Consider the following 23607-nt stretch of genomic DNA (forward strand, 5'->3'; position numbering starts at 1 on the left):
AGCTTGCTGGTTGGTATGGGTTATGGTGAAGCTCTTTGGTACCCACATCCGACATCCCTGCAGAGCTGGCATGTGGCACCTCATGTCATGGTCAAAAGGCTTCTGGTTGCCCAGGCAAAGCGTGGCTGTCAGCAGCTTGTTCCTTGTCTCCAAAATGTGGTGCCAGAGCCTCTGCCAAAGGGATTGGCAGCTACAAAATGTGTGTGTTTGGCTTTGCAGAAAGGGGCAGTGACAGAATAAAACATCTTATGCAAACACCTTGGGAAGCATTGCAGGGGGATGTGGCCTAAGAGAATACAAATTCCTGCTGGCTTTGCAACCTGTCTTTGTTTCAGTGGGTGTTGCACAGTGGTGTGGGGACACTGAGGACAAAACATCACTGACAGCATCTGCTGCCTGGTTGAAAGCACCAGGAAAGCAGCTCTGGTAGCGAGCAGCTCCAGCAGAGACATTCACATGCTGGGCACGACCCCTTCCTGTCATTAGCAATGCTTTTCTCTTCAGATTTCAGCAGTAGTCAAGACAGCTGTTACATCTGGCCTGACAAAGACAACACATACATTATCCCAGAGGAATAAACAACTTGAGAACAGCCTGAAGGGACATGGCAGCAGTCACCCACTGGCAGGGATGCTGGGACACAGTGTGCAGAGCCCAGTGCTTGTCATGGTGAGAAGGCAGCAAGAATACCAGAGAATACCAGGACTTGTAATGCTGCTGGTGCTGCCTTCAAAGCAGAGCAGCCCTGACAACAGGCAGCCAGGCTGCAGGCAGCACTGCAGGGCTGCTGCCTGCTATACTCAGCCAAGGCAAAACGCACTCTGTAGCATCCTTCCACTGCCTGACCTTCACAATGGTTAGGATCAAAATATTAGAGGTGGCATTTTCCACCTCATGAATGAGATTAAAGTCGATTCTACTTAGTTGGGTTGAAAAATGAGGCAACTTAAACGTGCTGGTGTGAGCAAGAAGGTCTTCAGGGCACTATGTGCCGTCAAGGCCCACATTTGTCTTTATTTGGTGGTGGAAATCACAGCGCCATGCTCACTCTAGCAGCTGCAGGCTGGGTAGGGAACATGGTCTGGCTCAACCACAGTTGCTGCCCCACCTGATTTACCATACAGTTGAGCAAAAAACACTGTTTCTGACCAAACAGAGCAAGAAGATGGATTCATGTTGTATTAAAGGGCTTCTGGAGTGGTTTAGCTGCCTGCTCACCTTCACCATACAGTTGAAGAGATGTGAAGAGCGCTTCCTGAGAGTGCTTCACTGACTTTGTGTCTTGCCTTTGAAACAGGAGCTCCAAGGGCATGTTCCTGTGGGAAAGTGGAAGCTTCTGTCTGGAGCCACCAGTCCCAACCACCGTCCAGTTGCCAGCGGCCACCCTGGCTCTGCTGTGTAACCCCACAGGACCTTGGCAAGAGGTGCCAGAGATGCTTTGCCGATGGGAAGAGCTCAAACCGGCGCACAAAGGAGGCAAGGATCCAGCTGTAAATTAATATTTTATAGAACACCAAGAAAAATCAGAGAGGCTAATTACAGTGATAATCATCACGGCCTCAAGGCATTTCCATGGAAGTCAGGAATTACCCAGGATTACCTCACCCCTTGCAGCAGCCTGCATGGGAGGCAGGCGCGTGCGGCAGCGGCACAGCACCAGCACCTCCTCCTGTGCTGGATGGGGGTCTGTGACCCATACCATAGGGCAGACAGGTTTTGGCAGCCTCCTGGCATCCGGCTCTGGATGCACAGGGCTTGGTTTGCTGAGCTGAGTGTGATGGGCGGTTGGAGTTGGGGGGTTTTGGGCTCGGTGCTTATTCCAGTGTCAGTGTCCCCAGTGTCCCACTATTGTGGGAGCCATCCAAATAGGTGCTACCTACTTGGCATTGCTAGCAGAGAAGTTTGTGGATGTGCTCCCAGCATAAGTTGTTCCCATGGTACCTTAATTACTGGTAGGAACTGGTAACTGTGTAGTTTATCCAGGTACAGAGCAAATTCCCCATCAGATCCTGAGTTTGGAGGAGGCGAACATATCCCAGCTCCAGGACAACATGAGGTTCACAGCAAGCCTGGAGCATCTTCACAGCTGCATGGCCAGGAGGGCTGCCTGCTCCTGCCCCATGACCCATAGCAAAGCCAGCACAAACATCTCCAGGGCTAACAGCTCTGGGAGCAGAGGAGTATCAGTGCAGCTGGTTCGTGCAGCTGAGATCAAGCAGGAGTGCACCACTGGTCTAAGACCCAGCCTGCAAGTGGGACAGGAAAAAGCACTGGGTAATAAACCCACACCTGGTGTACACAGAGCTGGGAAGAGCCTGGGCAGAGGCTGGTCCTGGGCTGGAGGTGCTGCTCAGCTCTGAGGGTGCTGCTGCCTGCCTGCACCCTCCCCAGACCACGCTGCAGCACCCCTGGAAACAGCAGAGGTACCAGGCACAAAGCATCCCTTCCCATAGCTCTGCAGAGGGCATGGAAAGAGAAGCTCCTAATCTGCAGAGCTGGTAAAGAGGCAGAGAATGCCTGCAAAGACCTCCCAGGGACAGACTGTCTGCTAACGTGTCCTCTAGCACATGGGCTGGCTACCACCTGAGGCTGCAGTAAGGCAGCAAAGGCCTCCTGTGTGCAGGAGTGGGGCTGATGCTCCCTGGCTCTCCCTCTATCTGTGACAGGAGTAGTGCACTGCCCTTCCCTGCCCAACCCTGCCATGTGTGGAGCAGATGGCCAAGCTGCATGGAGCACCCCGGGCATGCTGCCTGCTCTCTTGCCTGTGCTCTCCAAGCTCGGGCATGTGCAGAGCTGTGAGCTCACAAGCAATGCAGGAGAGGGTCCAGGGGCTCCTGATGGACATCACTTCCTTACAGAACTGATGGACAGGGGTGGAGCAGTTGGTGTCATGTACCTGGACTTGTGCAAAGCGTTCGACACTGTCCCACATGACATCCTTGTCTCTAAATTGGAGTGTCATCAATTTGATAGGTGGAGCACTCGGTGGATAAAGAACTGGCTGGATGGTTGCATGCAAAGAGTTGTGGTCAATGGTTCAATGTCCGGCTGGAGACCAGTAACAAGTGGTGTACCTCAGGGATTGGTGTTGGGACCGGTCTTGTTTAACATCTTTGTCGCTGACATGGAGAATGGAATTGAGTGTGCCCTCAGCAAGTTTGCTGATGACACCAAGCTGTGTGGTTCTGTTGATCCGCTGGAGGGAAGGAATGCCATCCAGAGGGACCTTGACACACTTGTGAGGTGGGCTGATGCCAACCTCCTGAAGTTTAACCATGACAAGTGCAAGGTCCTACACCTGGGTCGGAGCAATCCCAGGCACAGCTACAGGTTGGGCAGAGAAGAGATTCAGAGCAGCCCAAGGAGAAGGACTTGGGGGTGTTGGTCAGTGAGAAAATGAACATGAGCCGGCTGCAGTGTGTGCTTACAGCCCAGAAAGCAACCATATCCATTCAAGCATCTAAATCCAGGTGAAAAAGCCTCTGTACTATCAGGGGCTTCTGGGGCTGAGGACCAAGATGGTTGTGACACCATCAATTTGTGGTTTCATGATGCGCTCACCTGCACCTGCAGCACAACAAGCCCCAGAGCTGTTCCAGGTATGGTCTGGGTGTGACTGGTGACTGCAGCTCTCACCTCAGATACATCACTCATGGCAAAGGGGATGCCCACACCTCCTGGCCAAACGTGAGTCCTCTGAATACCTGTTCCTGGAAGGAGCATCAGCCTGTCTCACCCTGACCAACTGCACTTCTGGCTCTGTTAGGGTCAGGGAACACTTTTACCTCTGGTAGCACCAGCTCATGCATCAGCATGGGGACAGCACAGCCAGACAAGGCAGTCCAGGCTGAATCTGAAGCAGCCAGCCTGAGCAGCCAAGCTGCTATAGCCACTTGAGGAGGATCCGTGAGGACACCCATGGCTGGTGCTGGCACAGGCTGCAGACCTATGCAGGCATGTCATAGCTGCCCTTATACTGCAGCCTGCGAAAGAGACAGGCACTGGGATGGGACACAGCCTTTTGCCAGACCCCTAGATCCAGCCTAGTGTGTATATCAGCTGTCCCTTTCGGGATGTCCATGCCATGCATCCATTCTTGGTTTCTGTCTTTGATGAGGACCAGGAATGGCCACAGCAGTGCTCAGGATCCGAGGTGCAGCACCCTGATGTGCTGGGAAACAGGGAGCTCAGCGATATCCTCTTTGCAAACACGGCTTAATCCAGCCCTGGAGCGCTCCATGGGAAAAAATCAAAGTGTGAATCATCCTACTCCAAACCTCAAACCATGTCACAGCATCCCTCGCTCTGCTGAAGCTCTCCCTCTCCCCCATATGCCTCAGTGGGAAGCAGACAGCGATTCCCACATCCCACATCCTCGCCGGGCTCGCTCTGCCCTCTAGTAGCGGCTGGAATTACAGCAACGGGCTGTTTGCGAGCGGGGCCTCATTAGGGGCTTGGGGAGGGATAGGGGGGCACCAGGGCTTAAGGACGGGGGTCACTGTGGAGTCTGAAGAGATGGTAGGGAGTCATCAAGAGTTTGAGGATGGGATGGGGGTTCACCAACGGCACGTGGAAGGGGATCACCAAGGGTTTGAGGAAGGGGCAGAGGATGGGTGGGGGGTCACCAGGAGATCGGGGAGGGGGTAAAGGGTCACCAGAGCCCTCCCTGGCTCCGCTGGCATCCCTGCCACGGACCCGCATCCGGCACGGGCAGAGCCGGACGGTTTTCCCGCAGTCCCATCCCCTGAGCGGGTCATTCCCGGTGCCACCGCCGATCCAGCTGGAAAACCGCTGCCGGAGCCCCGGTGGATGGCACAGGGCACGCAGCGGGGTCCGCACGGCCGGGACCGGGGCACCGGGAGCGGAGCGGCCCCGGGGCTCGGCCGTGGGAAGCGGAGCGGGGCGGAGCGGGGCGGAGGCGGCGGAGCGGGCACATGCGCCGTGCGCGCACTGCGGAGCGGCGCGGAGGGGCGCGCAGCGGGAGCGCGGCTGCCGCCGCCGCAGCCCTGCGCAGCCCCGGGGGCAGCCGCGGAGGGAGAACCCCCCCCCGGACCCCCGAAGCCGGCGGAGGTGAGCGGGGGGGGATGCGGGAATGATGCGGCACGGGGAAAGCGGAGGTACCCCCATTTGTGAGTTGCAAGGGGGGGATCATCGCTTGGCAGCCTCTTTATTGGGGTCCCCCTCGGCTTTGCATCCTTTGGGGGGGGGTGCATCTGTGCATGGAGGGGATCCCCCAGCGTTCTGCATCCGTTAATGGATGGGGGGATCTCCACCACTCTGCATCCCCGCATAGGGGGTCCGGGTGGTTTTGCATCCCTGGGTTTCAGGGGTGTCACTCATAGCTTTGAATCGTGCATGGGGGTGTGTGTGTGTGTGTCGGTTTGCAGCCTTGCTTTAGGAAGGGGCTGTCCGAGCTTTGCATCCGTGAGTGGAGAGTGCCTGTCACTTCACACCTATTCATCGAGGGGGGGGAAGGGGGAAGGATGATCCTTTGCATGGAAGAGAGGGAGTCAGGCTGCTTTGCACCTTTTCGTGCAGGGGAGCCCCAGAATTACTTAGCACATTTACATCATGGTGCTCTGGACCTCTTTGGACCTTTGCATGTGTGTGTGTGTGTGCTTTCACTTTGCGTTCCTGCTTGGAGAGTGGGGTACCTGGCTCCTTTGCAGCCTTGCACTGGGGGTGGCACATCACTTTACCTCCTTGCATCGTGGGGAGGGAGGATCCACCATTGCTTTTCGTTTTTACATCACTGTGGAAGATAAGCTGGTGTGCAGCGAGAGGCACCTATAGCCAGCATAGGGTAGGGCTCATCACCCCCTGGCTGAGGAATGTGGGGGGCATGGAGGGGCTGCAGCATGGTGTGAGTCTGGGGAAGCAGAGGGGACAAGGCCAAGCAGGGCAGAAGCCTGATGGCAACTGCCATGCATGGAACCTCCTAACCTAGGGCCCTCCCTGGGGCTTGGAGCCCCTCCAGCAGCCCCACAAGCAGGCTGCAGGCAGGCACACACCCCCCAAAGAGCGCAGAGCTGGGGCCTCCATCCTCCATGATTCAGCTACTTGCAGAGAGCTTTAATTCTATGACTTCAAACTCGAGTTCTCGCTGCCTCGTGGTGGTGTCAGCACGATAAAATACCTATGGATTAAGATGCTTTTTAGTGTAGTTTGTGGCTGCTTTGTCTGCGGCTGCCAGGCAGAGAGCAGCCAGGGGCCGGATACAGTGCCGGACATGAGCTGAAGGGAGGGAGGGGGCAGATCAGCAATGGCAGAATTAATAATTCATCTCCAAACTTCAGCATGCCAAGGCACACCCCTCAGTTGCTGCATCTCATTGCCTGGGTTTTAGAGAGGTTGCTAGATTCATATATATATATATATAATAACAGCATTTGTGTATCTCAGTAACATCCCCATGACAGGTTGAACAGCTTGGCAATGAGGAGAGTTTGAAGAGGGCATCAGGCAGGCAAAACTTCATCCAGCAGCTAGGAGGTTAAGGTGCACTGTGCTCTTCTGTCACAGACGCAGAGCACGCTAAGGGCTCTTACACATGATGCCTGTGATGCAACTTAGACCCCAAATGTCCGTTCCTTCCCCAGGCAGCTGAAGCCCACGGAGAAAACTCGAGATGAAGCATATTTTGCTTTGAGCTATCATCTCCCTTGGCCCACTTCTGAACCAAAGATGCTCATCCTCCATTTTATGGTGGATGACAAATCAGCTGCGGATGCCAAGATCTTGACAAGTTACGAATAACAGCCCTCGAGCCCAAAGTGTTAAAATAAACCAGGCAGGAATGCTTTTCTTTCTTGCAGAGCTGCTCATCCCAAAAGGCATCCTTTGGGAAGGGACCACCCGGGCGCAGGCGCAGCCCTGAGGGAATCACATTTGAGCTGGCTGGAGATGCCAGCTCTCTGGCTGGAGATGCTGGTCCTGCGGCTGTTCCCAAAGGCAGTGAGAGCCGGCTTTCCAGAAGGACCCTCACTTCTTGCTGAGGGTTTCCTGGGTTTATCAAAGCTCCTTCTATACTGGGAGAATAAGGGTGGTTTGTTCAGAGCCATCCTGGTCACACAAACCGCCAGCGAGCAAGAGGGGTCCTTCTGTTAATGAGCTGAGCACAAAAGGGAGATAAATGTCACTGAGGGTTTTCCTTTGGTGATAGAGAGTCATGAAAACCAACACATGATTCCCCGGTCAGCAGGGATCTCTTCCAGCCAAAACACAGCCGGGATCTGTGCCGCTGTTCCCATCGCCCCATCCCCTGGCTCCTCCTATGGAGATCGAGGCAGGCATTGCTGCTCCCAGGCAGCCCCAGCACAGGAGCCATGCACAGAGCTACCAAAGGATGATGGAGGAGGATCACACATAGTTTTATCCACCCCCTTTCTCACCCTTTTCTCCCTTCAGCATGTTGGGGCATTGCGTTTGCATGGATTTTGTTTGTATCCAAAGCAGAGACAGAGCCAAAAGTGGCTGTGCTGCTGGCAGCAGCTTCTATGGGATGGGAAGGACCGGGTGAAGTGGCCCTTGGCTCCATGAGCATCACTGAGAAATGAAACCACACATCAACTAAAACCTAAGGAAAACAAGTATCTGAAAACCCATGTGCCAAATCACACTGTTTGCTACCCACAAACCTGTAAAAAAGCATCATTTAGATAAAAAACAGTGCAAGGAGCCTGCTTGTTTTAAACCCAACCGGCAGCAGGATGAGCTTTTTATACTAACCCCAAGGTAACGAGGCCGTTGCATTTATGGCATCCTCCTAAGCAGGCTTCTGTTGAAGGTTGGTGTTGCAGAGCCCAGCTTCAGAGGCGTTTGTGATTTAGAGGCAATTTAGTCAAGTGCTGTTCCTAGAGCTGAAACATTCTGCAGCAGAAAGGGAGGGGGGAATAAAACCGACTGTGGCATTTACTAATAAAACTCTTTAGGAATATTTTTAGCTGTGCTTTAACGTTATGTTGCACTTTGCTGGGAAGTGTTTGCTCGCTGAAGCCTCCTGGCAGTTGTTAGTTGTGGTAGAGCTGCCTTTAGCTGAGTTAGCAGGGGAGGAGAGCTGCAGATGGACTGGAGGAGAGGTGCTGCTGTAGGGTGGGTGGTGTGCCTTCCTATGGGACACAGGTCACTGGTGCAATCCCAGCCCAGGGAGTGATGCAGCTCTGCCCCAGGGCCAGCCAGAGATCCAGCTCCCTCCTCCCTTTGGCTGGAGGGCCTGACCCTTCCCCTGCTGCAGCTCAGCCCCAGTCTGTTCTTGGCCAACAGCAAATATTCCTCTATGCCACCAGGATCAGGGCTGGGACCTCTCAACTGTGAGTCCACAGCCCCAGCTTACCCTGTAGATGGGGGACCAGAAACAGCATCCCACATCTGGGGGCTTTTCAGTCCCAAAGGCATTTCGCCATCCAATGCTTTGATGTGAGATGTGCTGATCCTTCTCACTTGGGATGGGGCTGGGATGCTTTCCATGGCCCAGACCATGTGTAAAGGCAGATACCTGGGTGCAGAGAGGTCCAGGATGTGATGTTGCCTCTCCCATGCCCATCAGCCTCAGCACAATGAGAATTTACTCCCACTGAAGATCTGCCCTCTGGTTTATTTCAAGCAAGGGGAATGCTGGAGATCCAACCAGTTTTAATACATTTCACCTTTGGACAATAGCTCCGGAGTGACCATCGGCTTCACACAAAGCAGGGACATTTGTCACGTTGGTAGCATTCAGTCATTTGGACTAGCAACAGATTAAAAGGTGGTCACAGATGCATTTCATAAATTAGAGCAACGAGTCCTTGTGGTGCAGATCACGCTCCATTTTGAGTGAGGTAAATCAGCAGATCTGGTCCAGCTCTAGCAAGGATGTTCCTCCGCATTGCAAAGAGCCACCTGCACAGTTTCTGCTGGTTGATTCTTTCCTGATGCACCAAAGCTTCAGCCCCTTTAGGCTACAGACTCTGCTTTCCCTCCTGAGGCTGTTTGTGGGGCACAGCAGCCGAGCATCTGAGGCTGAGAAGCAGGAACTTAGGTTCACCTGAGCCAGAGGTTGCCCCTCAACCATTATGTAGCTGCTGATGACCATGTCCTGTTGCTCTTTGAACTCTCCTGCACTGATTTCCAGCACGCTCTGGGGCAGAGCTCCACAAACCATCAGCTCAAAGCTGCTTTTGCAGCTACCACTGACATCTGTCTGCTCGGAAACATTGCACATCCCAGAGACCCTTCCCAGCCCTTTCTGCTCTGCCAGGCTCCACAGGACAGGCTCCTTCAGGCACCCACAAGCCCAGCTGAGTGTCACCTCTGCCTCTTGTCCCTTTCCTGACTCCAGAGTTGGCTTTTCCCCCTCCTTTCAATATTTAAGGACTGCCTTGTGCCTCCTTAAGCCCACAGCCCTTCTGTACCTTGCCATTCCCAGGGTACCTGCACTGAAACACAGGTTGCCATCCTGAACAGGCATTGTGAGATCAGGCCCTTCCTGTTGCTTTGATATTAGTCTTCTGTTCAAGGATAATGGAGTTTTCAACTTACCCCTTTGGTTCCTGCACTACTTGGGCTCCTGGCATCCAACCAAAGCTTTTGCTCCTTTGCCAAACCCTCCAGTTCCTGGCAGTGTCCGGTCCTCAGTGCTCAGCAGCACACTGGGGAGCCCAGTTTGGGCAAGAGCTTTGATTGCAAGGGTGGAGCAAAGGGACTGTCCCCAAAGCTTGGCCCAGAGCTGAGCTCCTGGTCTCTAGATGGTTGTGCTCATTGCACCCTTACCCATGTCCTCCCCAAATGCAGGCTCAGGGCTGGTCTCGGCCATCTGACACATGGTGAATTAGGTTTCTTTTGGCCATCTCATACAAGCTCAGCTGCTGCTTCATACACCATCCATGTGGGTGTGCGCTGTGCTTCAGTACCCTCACACAAAGTATACCTCAATGGCTGATCATCCTCCCCAGCCCAGCTCCGCTCATTACTGCCATGGTTCCATTCCCAATCCAGGTTTCTCCTGCAGGAAACACCCAGCAGTAGATAACAAACCCCAAAACTGCCTTCTGTCCCACCCTGGCCCCATGAAGGAGGATGGCAGCAGAGCATCATTCCTCTGCTCTCTCATGGGATATGAAGCAGGACACTGAGGCTGCACTGCAGGTAGGCACAAACCAGACATCTGCCATGGGGAATAGCCAGCATGAGAAGCCTGTTGGCACCCAGCCTGTCCCTCCTTGCAGGGCCACCCAGAGCATGCATGATCCTTCAGGCCACTTTGGACCCCAGCACAGGAACCCAGCTTGGCTTTGCAAGTCACAGCTCAGTCTCAGTGGGAGAAGGCAAGTGGGTCTGGGGGCAGAGTGAAGGCGAGGAGACAGTTATGTGCATAAAGAGCTATAGCAAAGAATATAGGGAGCAGTGGCTGGACATGAAACTCGAATCTTTTGGACCCTCTGACAAAACAAGAGCTGCTTGTCTGCCCCTGATGGACTCTGAGGACTTCAGCTGCCAGATGTGATGTCTGCAGAGATGAAGGATGACATCTGGAAGGAGCCAGCATCTGCAGATCACACTGCCCATCTGGTCTGCAGGGACATGGGGCTGGCAGTCGTGGTCCAGGGCAGCACTGAGCTCCATCCCTCCTGTTCTCTCCCACTGCATGGCCTGGGAAAGCAGGGACTGCTCCAGGGTTTGGGATGCTGCAGTCAATTTGATGATTGTTCCATGGGAGAAATCAGCTTCTTAGGGCAGAAGATAAAGCTCATTCCTTGTCTCATCTCCCCTGCTGGGTATCTCAGCTGATCTTTGCTTGGGCAGCAGTGAGTTGGATGTGGAGAAGTGGGCACTTTCTGGTTATCATCATCATCAAGTGTGTCCTTGGTCCGACAGCTGAGCTATCACCACTGCCTTTCATCTGCAGTGTTTCCCAGTACTACAAGATCTAGAGTTACTGACCTGCTCAGTAGTTAGGGAGAGAAGATGAGTGATGGGAGAGCCCCCACAGTGTGCCTGTGCCATGGCAGCAGCTCCTGGGAAGCCCTCAGCTGATCTCATTCCTGCCTTCCACCTCCAGGAAATTCCTGCTGGGTTTGCAGCTCCCATTTTCCTCCTCCTGCAGCTTGACACTGGCATTACCCCTCTGATTGCTCCTCACTTCCACTGAGGAGATAACAAAACCTCATGGATTTTAGTCCATGCAAACAATACTAGAACCTGGCTGATGGTCCCAGCCCCAGCAGAAGAGACGCTCATGCTACAACGATGTCCCAGAGACACGCATGGAAACGGGAAGGCTCAGACCATTGCAGCTGGTTGAGGTTGTATCTGTGAATCCCACACCTAGAGAAACTGGGACTATCCATGAGAAATAAATAAGGAGAAGCTAACCTTGCTGACTGTGGCTGGAAAAGCCCATATAGCCACCTAAACCTGAGTGGGGCTTTGAAGATGGAACATCACGGGGGCTTGCACCAGTATGCCAGAGCAGCAGAAGGGTGGGATGAGAGGGACTGTGCTGGGCAGGTATAGCTGGAATCTCCACATTGCTTCAGAGCCATCTGCTGCATTTCCTAATGCACCCTCAGCTAGAAAGGAAAGAAAGACCTGAGCCCTCAGGGGCTGGTACCTCTCCTGAGCTGCAATCAGAGAGCAGAGCAGGAGGGGAAGGCTGCATCCCCACCTGCAGGCATCCATGGCCCACAAGGATAGACATGGGAGGATTTTAGGAACTCCTTTCCACACCCTTGGTGCTGGAGCAGGCATCTCACAGCAGAACCCAGCCCATGGCTCAGACACCTTGCACCAAACCCATCCCTGAGGGACCTACCTGGGGCAGGAGCTGCTTGCAGGGGTGATACCCAGCAGGGTCTGGCCAGGAGCAAGGCTGGAGCATCCTTCAGAGCAGGACTAGCACCCCCAGCTGAGCTTAAATAACCTCCTGGCCCATGGGTGGGGATGTGGGTCCCAGGTGAGGCTGCTCAGGGCCATGAAGTGCTAATAGTGCCTATGGGATGATGACAGTTCGGTCCTGCAACTACTCAAATGTGGCTTTACTGGAGCATTGCCAAGCTGGGCTGTACTGGGGGTGCCATAGTGGTTGCTGCTAAGCCTGGTGCACATGGTGTGTCAGTGATGGCCCGTGGTCCTAAGCACTTAGGTCTGTTCTGGTATGGCCACATGTGTGGAAGAAATCATGAATTGCCCTTGGCCTGACTCTGTGTTTGGAATATGAGCCATTAACAGGGGAGGTTAAACCCAGCAACTGAAAGGCTGTCTGTCCTGGCTACCCTAGCCTAAAAATGTGTGTGCCTAACTCCTTGGTTTCTTCTGCTGCAAGCTCTGAGTCTTGTTAGTGCTTTAAGGGAGGGAGATTAAAGGGACCTTTCTTCTCCAGGATGCTCTCCCATGGCATGGTTTCAGATGCTGTTATCAGATGACTTCCCCACCCTCTGCCCCTCTTCAAGGCTGTCCTTGCTGGGAAGTATCAGACCTCAGATCCTTCTTTGCTTCATTCCCCTCTGTGGTCCCCATGAGGGCTGGAGGCTGATTCCTCCCAGGCCCCATGCACAGGACAAAAAGCCCTGGTGCCAGTGGCCGTGTCCCAGGCGGGTGCTGAGAATGGCTCTTTGTTCCCTGTTTCTAATTGCTGGGCCCAAGCAGCTCATTAGCTGCTCTGCCCTGCACCCTCCAGTCCCTGCAGCCATGGGGACACACTGGGGCTCAGCCTCTGAGTGCACATTTTGGGGTGACACATAAAACCATCTCCAAGTGAGCCTAAGGTGAAGCTGCCAGCATTGCTCTTCTCTTTATAAGCCCAAATATAGGGTTTAGCTTAGGGGGGGTGCCTGTGAAGAGGAGCTGTGTGTATCCAGAGCAAACATCCATCAGCAACATCCAGAGCCTCTCCTGAAATCTCCATCACAGTTTTCCCAGCCAAAATACACCCGGCTGGGAGAAGCCTCTAGGATATTTTGGGAGCCAGGAACAGGACCAGCTCCCCACACATGTGCAGTGACTTTGGGAAGCGCTGGAGGACACACGGTTGGCTCTAAGGAGGGTTCAGGACTGGGGTCCTTCCCACGGTGCCCTGAGTGCCCTGGGGCAGAGCAGAGCCCAACCATTCACCCCCTGCACATACAGATCCGGGAGCACAATCAGCCCTTTGGGAAGCTCGATATGAATGATTTAGAACCAAGTTTTGGGCTCTTTCATGGAGGGAGCTTGCATTTGCATTTGAAAACTGTGAAGGAGCCGGCGGTGCTGGTGGGGGGACGGGAGCGCTGGCGGGGGCCATCAATGGGAAACTGTTCTGTCCAACGCTCCCGGGGCCAAAAAATGTGAACTCTGCAGATTTCTGGCTCCGTTCGTGGTTGGGATTGCTGTGCCCGGCTGCTCTGATCCAGCTATTAACAGCACTGCTCGGGAGCTGGGTGTCCTTCGCTGCCAAAGCAGGACCGTTTGTGAAGGATGGGCTGGATGGGGGTGTGAAATGGGGGATTCATCTCGCTGTTTGTGCCCTCTGGTCCTTACCGACCCTGGATCCAGTTCCTGGTGATTTCAATGCTGAAGCCAGCAGTTTGCCCTTGGATTAGGGATGGATCTGAGGCCTGATGCACTCGTGTCACATTAGACCCCCTTGTGCAATCCTGCGTGCTTTGTGCCTGCCCATGTCGCAGTCCCAGCCTGCAGCACCCCAGGAGACACCACTGTGGTTAATAAATGCCTTTCTGTGCTCCTTTCTCAGCCTGTTTCACATCACTTGCTCTTTACATCAGTGGGGTGACCTGCTCCCAGCACCCCCTTCCTACCCTACTGTGCCCATTATCCTCCTTCCTTGCCAGCTCCCAGAGGTGCTCTCACTCCTATCTCTCAGATGGGGCTGCTGGGTGCAGGCATCTCCCTACATCTCCTTAAGCCCCATAGAAAATGAACCATCCCCAGTTCAGGAAAGGATGGTGTGGATCAGGGGGCATGTAGGGTGCTACAGAGAGCTGGCCACGGCAGCTTGCCTCGGTGTGATGTGTGCACATATAAAACCCTGGAGAGCTTTGCACTGAGCTGGAAGTAATGGCATTACAAGCGCTTGCTCGCTTCTGGCTGTTGTTTGGGTTGGATGAGGCTTTTCAGGGCTGCAGCACATGGGGGATTGCTCCTGGTTTGTGCACAGCTCCAGGAAGGTAAGTGGGAAGAGCTCCCTGGGTACGGTGGCTTGGCAATGGAGCACAAGGGTAGGGTCCTCACCTCCATCCTGGCATCCGTGTCCTCACCGGTTTGCACCCACAGAGCATCTCCTGCTTGGAAAAGCCCTGATGCCACTGCATGGGCTGCACTTGCTGTGTACTGGTGCTGGCAGGATGAGTGCCCTGCACAGAGAGCAGAGGGAATGGGGATAAAAGCAGACAAATGAGTGTTTCTTGTTCTCTCTTTGCCCAGGAGAGGTGTGAGGCCTCGCCGGCAGCATGCCGCTGGTGAAGAGGAATATCGAGCCCCGGCACCTGTGCCGGGGGGCTCTACCCGAGGGGGTGACGAGTGAGCTGGAATGTGTCACCAACAGCACGCTGGCTGCCATCATCAAGCAGCTGGGCAGCCTCAGTAAGTCACAGCACAGGGACCTTGGTGTGGGATGGTGGGATGATGGTGGGATGCTGGTGGGACGCTGATGGGACACCACAATTGCTTGGTCCAGCTCCAATCACAGAGAAATGGGGCTATGTGAGAGCCATACAGGCTGCAACCATCCTGAATTCAGCAGGAAGTATCCAGCTAATTAAAAAAGGAGCATGCTCAGGGTCAAGCCCAAATGGGGACTTGATGACATTGTTAAGACCTGTTTTCCTCCTGTAGTTGATCTGTGCAGTGGGGGACAAAAAGCCTTTGTGAGCCTCTTGCTTCTCAAGTTGACCTGAAACAGGAGGGTCAGGTGAAGATTAAAAAACCCCAACCTGTTCTTTTTGATCTTAAAGCCTTGTGTGAAAGAGAGGTCTGTGTAAAAGGTCTAAATCCTCATCTGTCTTCCTGTGCTGAGACTGGTTTCAGCAGAAACGGGGAGGATGAGAGCACTGCGCACACCAGTGTGCAGGTTTAATAGGGGCAACCTATTTCATTGCTGAGTATTGACTTAAAATAGAGAAAGAAGCACAGGCTTTTCAGGGCTCCCCTTCTGATTTCCCCCTCCTCCAGAACTAGATCTGGAACTAAAATCATCCCAGAAAAGTAAACCCTGTCTTTAGGGAGCTGCTGGAAGCACAGGAACTCACATGAGCAGCACCCATAGATGCTCAGGCCATGGCTCCTCATCCAGGGGAAAAGGGAATCAAACATGAATGTTTGATTCAGGTGACAGGCTGAGAGGATTCCAGAAGTGCCTTGATCCCAGGAGCCATTTGATACATGGTTTTGGAGGAAACCTCGAGCTTGGATGGGGGATGAGATGGGATGGGTGCTGGAGCCTGCAGATGTCAGCAGTGCTCTGCTCAGTCCTGTGGTAATCACAGCCCTAATGAAGAGTTACCATAACACCGAGCACTGCAGGGAAATAACTGCTAAAGTGAAACAAATGACAGTTTCTCACTGCTGTAGCACTCTCCCCACTGCCCTGCTCTTGCTTTTCCACCTTCAGGACTGGGTTTCCACAGGTCGTGTTGTGTGATGGCAGTTTTTGGCTGCATCTGTCCTGGTAGATCCAAAGGCTTTTTGTGGCACAGAGAGTGATGATTTAGTGCCTCCCATGGGTACCACTGTCACTGAAAAGGATGCTTGTGTGCATGGAGGGGGCAGGACAAGGGTGGGTGGTTTGTGCCAGGTCTGGGAGGGAGCCCCATGGAGCCAGTGAGGGAAGGTGTGAGGTGCAGGTATGAGCAGGGTGAGAGCTGCCTGACGTGTGTGCACTGCCCTCTGCCAGGCAGGCACGCAGAGGACATCTTCGGAGAGCTGTTCAATGAAGCTAACAGCTTCTACATGAGGATGAACTCACTGCAGGAGAGGGTTGACCTGCTGGTCATCAAGGTGACGCAGCTGGACTCCACGGTGGAGGAAGGTGAGGGGCTGGGGCTGTTTTGGGGTGCTGGCTGGGTGCTCAGGGCCAGAGTAGCCCCAGGTTCATGGGGCTGAGGCCACCCCTGCATCCACTCTTCTTCTTGTGCCCCCAGTTTCACTGCAGGACATCAACATGAGGAAAGCCTTCAAGAGCTCCACAGTGCAGAACCAACAGGTCGTGTCTCGCAACTCCATCCCCAACCCGGTAATGGAGATGTACCAGCGCTGCGACAAGCCCCCGCCGCTCAACATCCTCACACCATACAGGTAGGGAGGCCAATGCATCACTCCTTGGGGTGACCGAAAGGGTCCTGGAGGTCCCTTCCAGGAGAGATACCAGGGTTGCACCCCATTTGCTGCTCAGCAAGGGCTGAGAGGCTATTTTCTCCAGTTGCTGTGCCACCATCCCCATGGTGTAGGGTGGTTGGGATGCAATGGTACCACAGATAGTGACTGTTGTATTGGACATGTTCATGGTGGGGCAACAGCTTCCGACTGTGCTCATACCACCGCACCGTGCTCAAGGGAAGGGGGTGTTCTCCTATGGCTGATAACCCACTCTCCCAACCCACCAGGGATGACAAAAAGGATGGCCTCAAATTCTACACTGACCCCTCCTACTTCTTCAACTTATGGAAGGAGAAAATGTTGCAGGCAACAGAAGATAAGAGAAAGGAGAAGCGCAGGCAGAAGGTAAGGAGCAGGTGGGGATCCTTGGTGGGGGAGAACTTCCCAGGTCCTGGCAGACAATCACCTTCCTGGTGCATCCCGTGTGCTCCAGCCCATGGTGGTGGGCACATCTCATGGTGCTGGGTGGTGATCATGGAGCAGCAGGGCTGAGATGGAGCCATGTGTTGTGTGTGCCCCCAGGAGCAGCGGCTGGTGGAAGATTCCACCCGGGAGGTGAAGAAAGTGAGGAAAGCCCGGAACCGGCGCCTGGAGTGGAACATGATGGCGTATGATAAAGAGTTCCGGCCCGATAACAGGTTCTCACCATCCCCCTATCACATGGCGTCATCGGAAGGATCACTGTCCCCAGATAATAGGCAGGTTTTACCTACTGCACGTATAGCTCACTGCCTCTCCTTTGCTTTTCTCTGTCTTTGGGGGAATGCGTTGCTTGTAGGAGGGTTGGGGTGATCAACCGTACATCCCTGGTAGCTCAGAGGCAGCTGGTGCCTTCAGGGTCACAACCAGGACCTCAGGAGCAGCCTTGGTGATGGGATAAAGTTGGAGCATTTTCCATTCAGCAGCTAAGGGAAGAGATCGTGTTAGTGTTCTCCTCCCCTCCGCTATTTCTCTGCTATTGCACATCTCTATTTTGTGCCCATTTCTTGCTTTGTTGTCTTAACCCCAAAATACTCCCCCAAGCCCCACATCCTCCTGACACCCCCTTCCCAGGAATACAACAGTTGGGTTTTCCTGTACCACAGATCTTACGCATCGGATGCGGCCGACCACTCGTACCCAGCGAGCCCCAACCACCCGGCACAGCTCCTGGCACCAGCATCCCACCAGGCCCCAATGGAGCACAAGGAAGGGGTGCTGGTGGCTGCCCCCCCCCAGGAGCACGTCTACCGCCCGTCGGCAGGCAGCCGGCAGAACAGCCTCAACCGGCTCCAGCAGCCTCATGTGCCGCAGCCTCCCGAGGCCATCCTCAATGGGCCAAGACCTCACCTAGTCAAGGAGTACGGGTAGGGCTTCAGCCTGCTCTTCTCTCATGGAGGAGGGATGCCCATGGGGAAGGGAGGCTTGGTGAGGGGTGGACCACCCATTGGTGGGCTGGTGTAGCAGGGAGAGCCCTTCTCTGCAGCTGAAACCACCAGTGAGACCCACGGCCAAATCGGTCAAGAGCAATTCTGGGGTAACCTCATCCCAGATAAGGCAACAAGGTGGATGGAGGGGACCATTTCCCCACTGCATGCCCTATTGCCCATCCCACCAGCAGAACCCCCCACCTCCATGACACTGGGACAGAGCTTACATAAGGGTCCAGAGCAAACCAAGCCAGTCGGGTCCCCGGGATGGGTGATGGATGCAGTCATTCCTGTCCCACTAACATTCCTTTGTTCCCATTGCAGCCCACAGCCGGTGCCCATTGCAGAGTACTTCGTGCCGCCCGCCCCACCGCCCCCCCCACCCGTCATCCCCTCGGCACAGACCGCCTTCGACAGCCCCATCTCGGCTCCCCCCGCGCTGGCCCCCGGCTCCACCGGCCCCCCATCCTATGCACCCTCACCCCCCCCTGTGCCCCCCGGGCCCTACTCCGCTTCCCCGCCGCAGGCCGGCCCCATGGGACCCCCGGTGGCACCCCCACCACCACCACCGGGGCCCCCCGCTATTACTGCCTCACCGGCACACTCGGCATCGCCACCGGCTCCCACCGTGGAGCCTCGGAAGCCACAGATCCCACTGATGCCCATGAGCGATGCCCGGAGCGATCTGCTGGCAGCCATCCGCAGGGGTGAGTAGGAAGCAGTAGGAATGGGGGGACAGGTCCCGAGTGCTGCCACGTGGTGGCAAAATACCTCTTGGTATAGGGTTGGGGTTGGTGGTGGAGTGTGAGATGATGTGTGAGGATGGTGGCATCCAGATAGGACCTGGGGAGGGAAAGAAGTGCAGTGCAGGGGATTGGAGGGAGATGGGGTAACCCATGATCAGAGGTGGTGTGCAGTTCCATAGGGGTGTCTCGCAGCTTTTGTGTGTGTGGCCTCCTTCCATGTTGCAGCAGATGTGATCCAAGGTCTTTCCCATTTCCCTGCATATCTTAGGTTGAGCGGTGGTTATAACCTTCAGGTGAAGTGGAAGCAGAGGAGGAGCTTTATTCTATTATGTAGCCTTATGATCTCATGTATCATGTATCCCATATAGCTTTATAGTCCTGTGCATCTTCCTGGAAGGGGGCTGCAGCCATCTCATTTCAGCCAATACTTTCAACTGGTGGGACACCACACATCAGGTGCATCCATGGGTGCTGGCCGCATTGCCCCTAAAGCCTTCTCCCCCTTTCCTACCTCAGGAATCCAACTCCGGAAAGTCCAGGAGCAATGGGAACAAGAGGCCAAAAAGGAGCCGGTGGGCAACGATGTGGCAACCATCCTGTCCCGCCGGATCGCGGTGGAGTACAGCGAGTCCGACGACGACTCGGAGCTGGATGATAATGAGTGGTCAGACTGAGGGGCCCCGGGGCTGGGCGGGCACGGAGCATCCCGGCTCCGTACCAGGGGTGTGCAGGCACCTTCCCCAACCTCGATGCCAACAAGAGCGGGCAGCCCTGCTCATTCCGGAGCTTTGCTTTTACACTATGTCAAAAACCCTTCGGGCAGCAGCAGCAGCACTGGTAGGATACACCTGGGAGGCAGTGAGACCTGAAATCAGCAGCACCTTCACGTTTCATGACTGCTCTGAAGGCAGGATTAGATAGGATTACTCCAGGTTTACACCTGGAGCAAGACCAGAAACCAGCCCTGAGTATGCTTTGCTAGAGAAGGGAAACCCAGAGGCAGTAGTGCTTTGTCAGCTAGACATCAAATGTGTTCATGAGAAGCTCCTGGAGAAGAAGCCTGTTTGCACAGCTGGTGCCACCATGGGTGTGCAGGGGTGGCCAAGCACTGGGTTGGGGGATGCTCTGCTGCCTGCATTTGCAGGATGTGGCAGCTCCAAAGGCTGCGTGTGGGCAGGAGCCTCCTTCCCCATAGAATCATTCAATTATAGAATAGCTCAGGTTGGAAGGGTCCCTCAAAGCTCATCTTGTCCAATGCCCTGCAGTGAGCAGGGACATCTCCAACTAGATCAGGTTGCTCAGAACCACATCCAACCTTGCTTGTCTCCAGGGATGGGGCATCCATCATCTCTCTGGGCAACCTGTTCCAATATTTTACCACATTTCATATAGGACTGGTCACCATTGTCCTGTTGCTCCCTGGAGAAGACCAAGGCATTGGTGACCTGAGCCTGTTTCCATCCTTTCCTACTTTTCAAGGAGAAAAGGGTGAATCAAGGCTTGTGCAGCTGGCAGGGAAACACAGCACTTGTCTAGGCTTGGAAAGGTGCAATATATGATGTCCTCAGGGGAAAAGGGGCTGCTGGCAAGGGAGCAGAGGTGTCCAGGGAGCTTCCCTAAGCCCAGCTCTCCTTGGCCTTAGTGCTGTACCATTTCAGTATTATTTGGGGGAAAAAATAGGCAAAATGCTGCTTTTAGGTAAACTCTCAACTTGCACTTTGCAGCCCCAGAAACTGCGCCTGTACAATTGGGATCAGCTCAGATCCAGGCACAATTCCCACTGGCCTGATCCTGCCCCATCCCTTACCCCACCATTGGGCACTGATGGGGGACCCTGGAGAGCTGGACCCCCAGCATGGCACTGAAAATACCACTTTGCTTGTGAAAATAGAGCATGATTCATTCAAGGCTTTTCACACAGCTGTGAAGAGGGGAGCACAGGCAGGCAGAGCAAAGGGGTGAGAATACTGAACATATCACAGTATGGAATAGGCAGGGAGAGGTTCCCCACCAGCAGAAAATGGGCCAGGACCAGCCATGGGCTTGCCCATCCTGGTGTCTTGAGGTTCTCTCTTGTGTTCCCATATACCACAAGTCCCTGCATGGGGTTAAACAGAGCCCCCATGTTACCTCTCTCCTGGGGAGAAGCTGGGCTCTGAGCCCACCTTCCTGGCTCTCCCAGTAGCCATGAGGGTGATGGCTCTAAAAGCAGTATTTTGGCTATCTAGAAGCAACTACACTGTTAAAGGAGGTGGGAGGACATGGCTGGGACCCAAAGGCCAATCCTTACATTCACCCTGAGAAATGCAAGTGGGAATGATACCCCAAGTATCACGGGTTTGGGGAAGGGGGTGCTATGGGCTACATCCTGGGTTTGCCCCCCCCCTTTCCTTAGAGAAAGCTCCTCTTGACTTCATCAGGGCTGATTGCTGGAGCAGGAACCCAAATAAAATCCTTGGATTTAACCCCAGAATTCCCTATCTCAGCAGCACCATTTAAGCTGCTCAGGCACTTCTCCTCCTCCACCTGTCAAGGGCAGCCTCTCCCAGCAAGAGGAAGACCTGACAGTGTGGGATTAGCTGTAGGGATCAATCCCAGTTCCCACATCAGCCTGCTGGGAGGTTCCATGCCTCCCATTTCCCTGATATGCCATTGCAGGCAGGGAGGAGCAGAGCAATAGGATGCACAGAACAGCTCATCTCCAAAAGGCAGGGAAACAGGACTGACTAACCAAAGCATGGAGACAGTGTACTGCAGGTGACCAGGAAATTCCTGATGCTTGGCACTCACCTAGACCTCTCATTTCTGATATTAACCCTCTAAGATGCAAGAGAACTGGCTGCAAAAGCAATTGGCCAAAGCCTGGCACCTCTGTCCAGGCACAGAGCTCCTGTGACAGCCTTTCCTTGGGAATGCAGCTGGGATTTGGCCTGGAGCAAGGTCACAGGAAAGCCTTGTGAAGATTCAGAGCAGCATTGAAGCAGCCACCTGGTGGCATTTGTTGGGGGGTGTTATTAATATAGGTGCAGTCACAAGACTGTTTGTATGTGAAGAGAAACTGGATTTGTTTGGATCACTCAGAAGAGCAATAATCCTTTGTGAGAGAGGGAATAGCAGAGGGCTGTTGGAGCTTCTGGTACCTGTGACAGCGGTTGAAGGGCTGCAGAGTTGGCTGCAGGGACCCAGCTAGGACTTGGGCAGAGCCAACGAGCCCCAGCAGCACACGGAGGCAGGGAAGGGGCTGGTTCATCCCTTAGGTCTGTGACTGTCCCAGTTCCACAAAGCTGAACTGATCCTGGTGGAAACTGGAGAGGAGCCGAGTGTCCATAGGAGACTGCCTCCCTTCTTTCCATGCTCTGTGTGTGCCCTGTGCTGTAGCCCCCACTTCCCTGTCACCCCACAGTGACTTTGCTGTGCTTGGGATTGGCAGCAGTCAGTCAGCCCATGCTACTACCAGGGTTGATGCCAGTGCATGGCAGAGCACTTGACAATCATGTAACTCAAGCCTGCCCTGCGAAGGCAGCAAAGGTCACCCCATTTCCTCACACCTTTGTGTTCTTACACCATCCCTGGACATCCCAGCACATCCTCATGTTTGTATCCCACTTAATGGAATTCCCAGCCCGATAGCACAAGCCCATTTTACACACTCAACTCCAAAGTAGGACCATAACCTCCCAGCATTGCCTATTGCTTGAAGACATCACAATCCAGGTCTTCCAGGGATCTGAACTGCCTCAGCTCCACTGAAGCAGTCTTAATAGCAGGGTTGGGGCTGATCTACAGGTAGCCTTTCCCCAGTAAGATGTCTACATCAGAGCACACTGGTCAGATTTCCTGTGTAGCTGGTGGAGAAATAACCTGCATAGTGAGTGTGGGCTGCAGACAACCATTTCTAGTCTGATCACGGTGCACCTTGCTCTTCTAGCTCCCTTCTAGCAGCACCACGAGGCAGGCAAGCACACGGTGGCACAGAGCCCCAGTCTCATAATACAGCCATTCCCATAAGGTCAGCTCTGCTGGCAAGCCACCATCCTCAGTGCCTTTGCCTGAGGGATTCAGCCACATTTGAGGATGACCATCTCTATTTTAGGTGCATTCATCTAGTTTTTGTCCAGGTGACCTATGAAATCCAACACAAGGGACACAGACTCCTTGGTTGGTCTGGGCTAGCTGTGCCGGACCTGGTTGTGCCACAGTCATTAACACTGGCTGGCTGACCCATATGCTGTGTACTCTGTTCTGTACATATGTGCCTATTTCCATAGACTCTTCCAAAAGTAGGCCAGGCTGCGTTACACAACCTGGAAGGCTCAAATCCTCATGTGGCCTGATATAAAAGTGAATACTTAAATATTTTATCTAGCTTGGCAGCCATTAAAAATACCAATCCAGGTCGCAGATGATTGAATTGCTCCTCTCTCAAGTGTACCAGAATTGGGCTGAGGAGGCTCTCCTGTACATTAAGGTATCATATTCCACATTAAAATATAGCAGTGGCATTTCATTGCCAACAGATAATCAGAGTGCCAAACATTTAATGAGCCCAGGAGTTTCTCTTCCCATTTTATCTGCTTTCTCCTACTTGCCAAATGATGAGCATAGATTAAAAACAGTAAATACGACTGCCAAGGGGGTGAAGTATATTCTGTGTGCCTGCAAATTAATTGGGCAGAGGCAGCACAAGAGTAAATAAGCCAGTTTGGTTCTGCTTAGAGTGCTATAGTCCTCAAGGTCCATCAGGAACCTCTTGGACGTCTCTGATATAGCTGAGAAAGAACATTATGGGACCACCATGCCCATGGTACATTGGTTATTGCCTGTGAAGGCTACATCAGGTGTGAAGTCTGGGTCTTGAGCAAGTTTCATGAAGGTTGGTGGAAGTCTGCAGTGTTCACATCCTGACTTTGAGTGAACATTGCTGCCAACAACAGTGGTTCTTAGATTATCCATGTCCTGAAGAAATAAGGGATTAGGTAGTTTCTAACTCTCCATCCTGGACAGGGTCCTAGAGAGGAGCAATCATCCCATCCTGTGAGAGCTCCTGCTTCTGCAGCTGTTTTACCTTGGGAAGGTTTTACTCTGGTGACAAACACAAGGCTGAA

At 53.9% G+C, this 23607-nt stretch overlaps 1 protein-coding gene across 1 annotated transcript; it reads left to right on the forward strand.

Moving 5' to 3' along the window:
* Positions 1-5040: 5040 nt before the first annotated feature.
* LOC101874683 (wiskott-Aldrich syndrome protein family member 3-like) lies at positions 5041-21821 on the forward strand. Its single transcript, XM_034064228.1, has 9 exons — positions 5041-5070; positions 14398-14556; positions 15866-16000; positions 16113-16266; positions 16575-16692; positions 16870-17045; positions 17433-17693; positions 18081-18463; positions 19019-21821. The coding sequence occupies exons 2-9, from the start codon at positions 14424-14426 to the stop codon at positions 19174-19176; spliced, it is 1518 nt and encodes a 505-aa protein (XP_033920119.1). The 5' UTR covers positions 5041-5070; positions 14398-14423; the 3' UTR covers positions 19177-21821.
* Positions 21822-23607: the final 1786 nt, after the last annotated feature.

Source organism: Melopsittacus undulatus, chromosome 6 (assembly GCF_012275295.1).
Source record: "Melopsittacus undulatus isolate bMelUnd1 chromosome 6, bMelUnd1.mat.Z, whole genome shotgun sequence".
Classification (NCBI taxonomy): domain Eukaryota; kingdom Metazoa; phylum Chordata; class Aves; order Psittaciformes; family Psittaculidae; genus Melopsittacus; species Melopsittacus undulatus.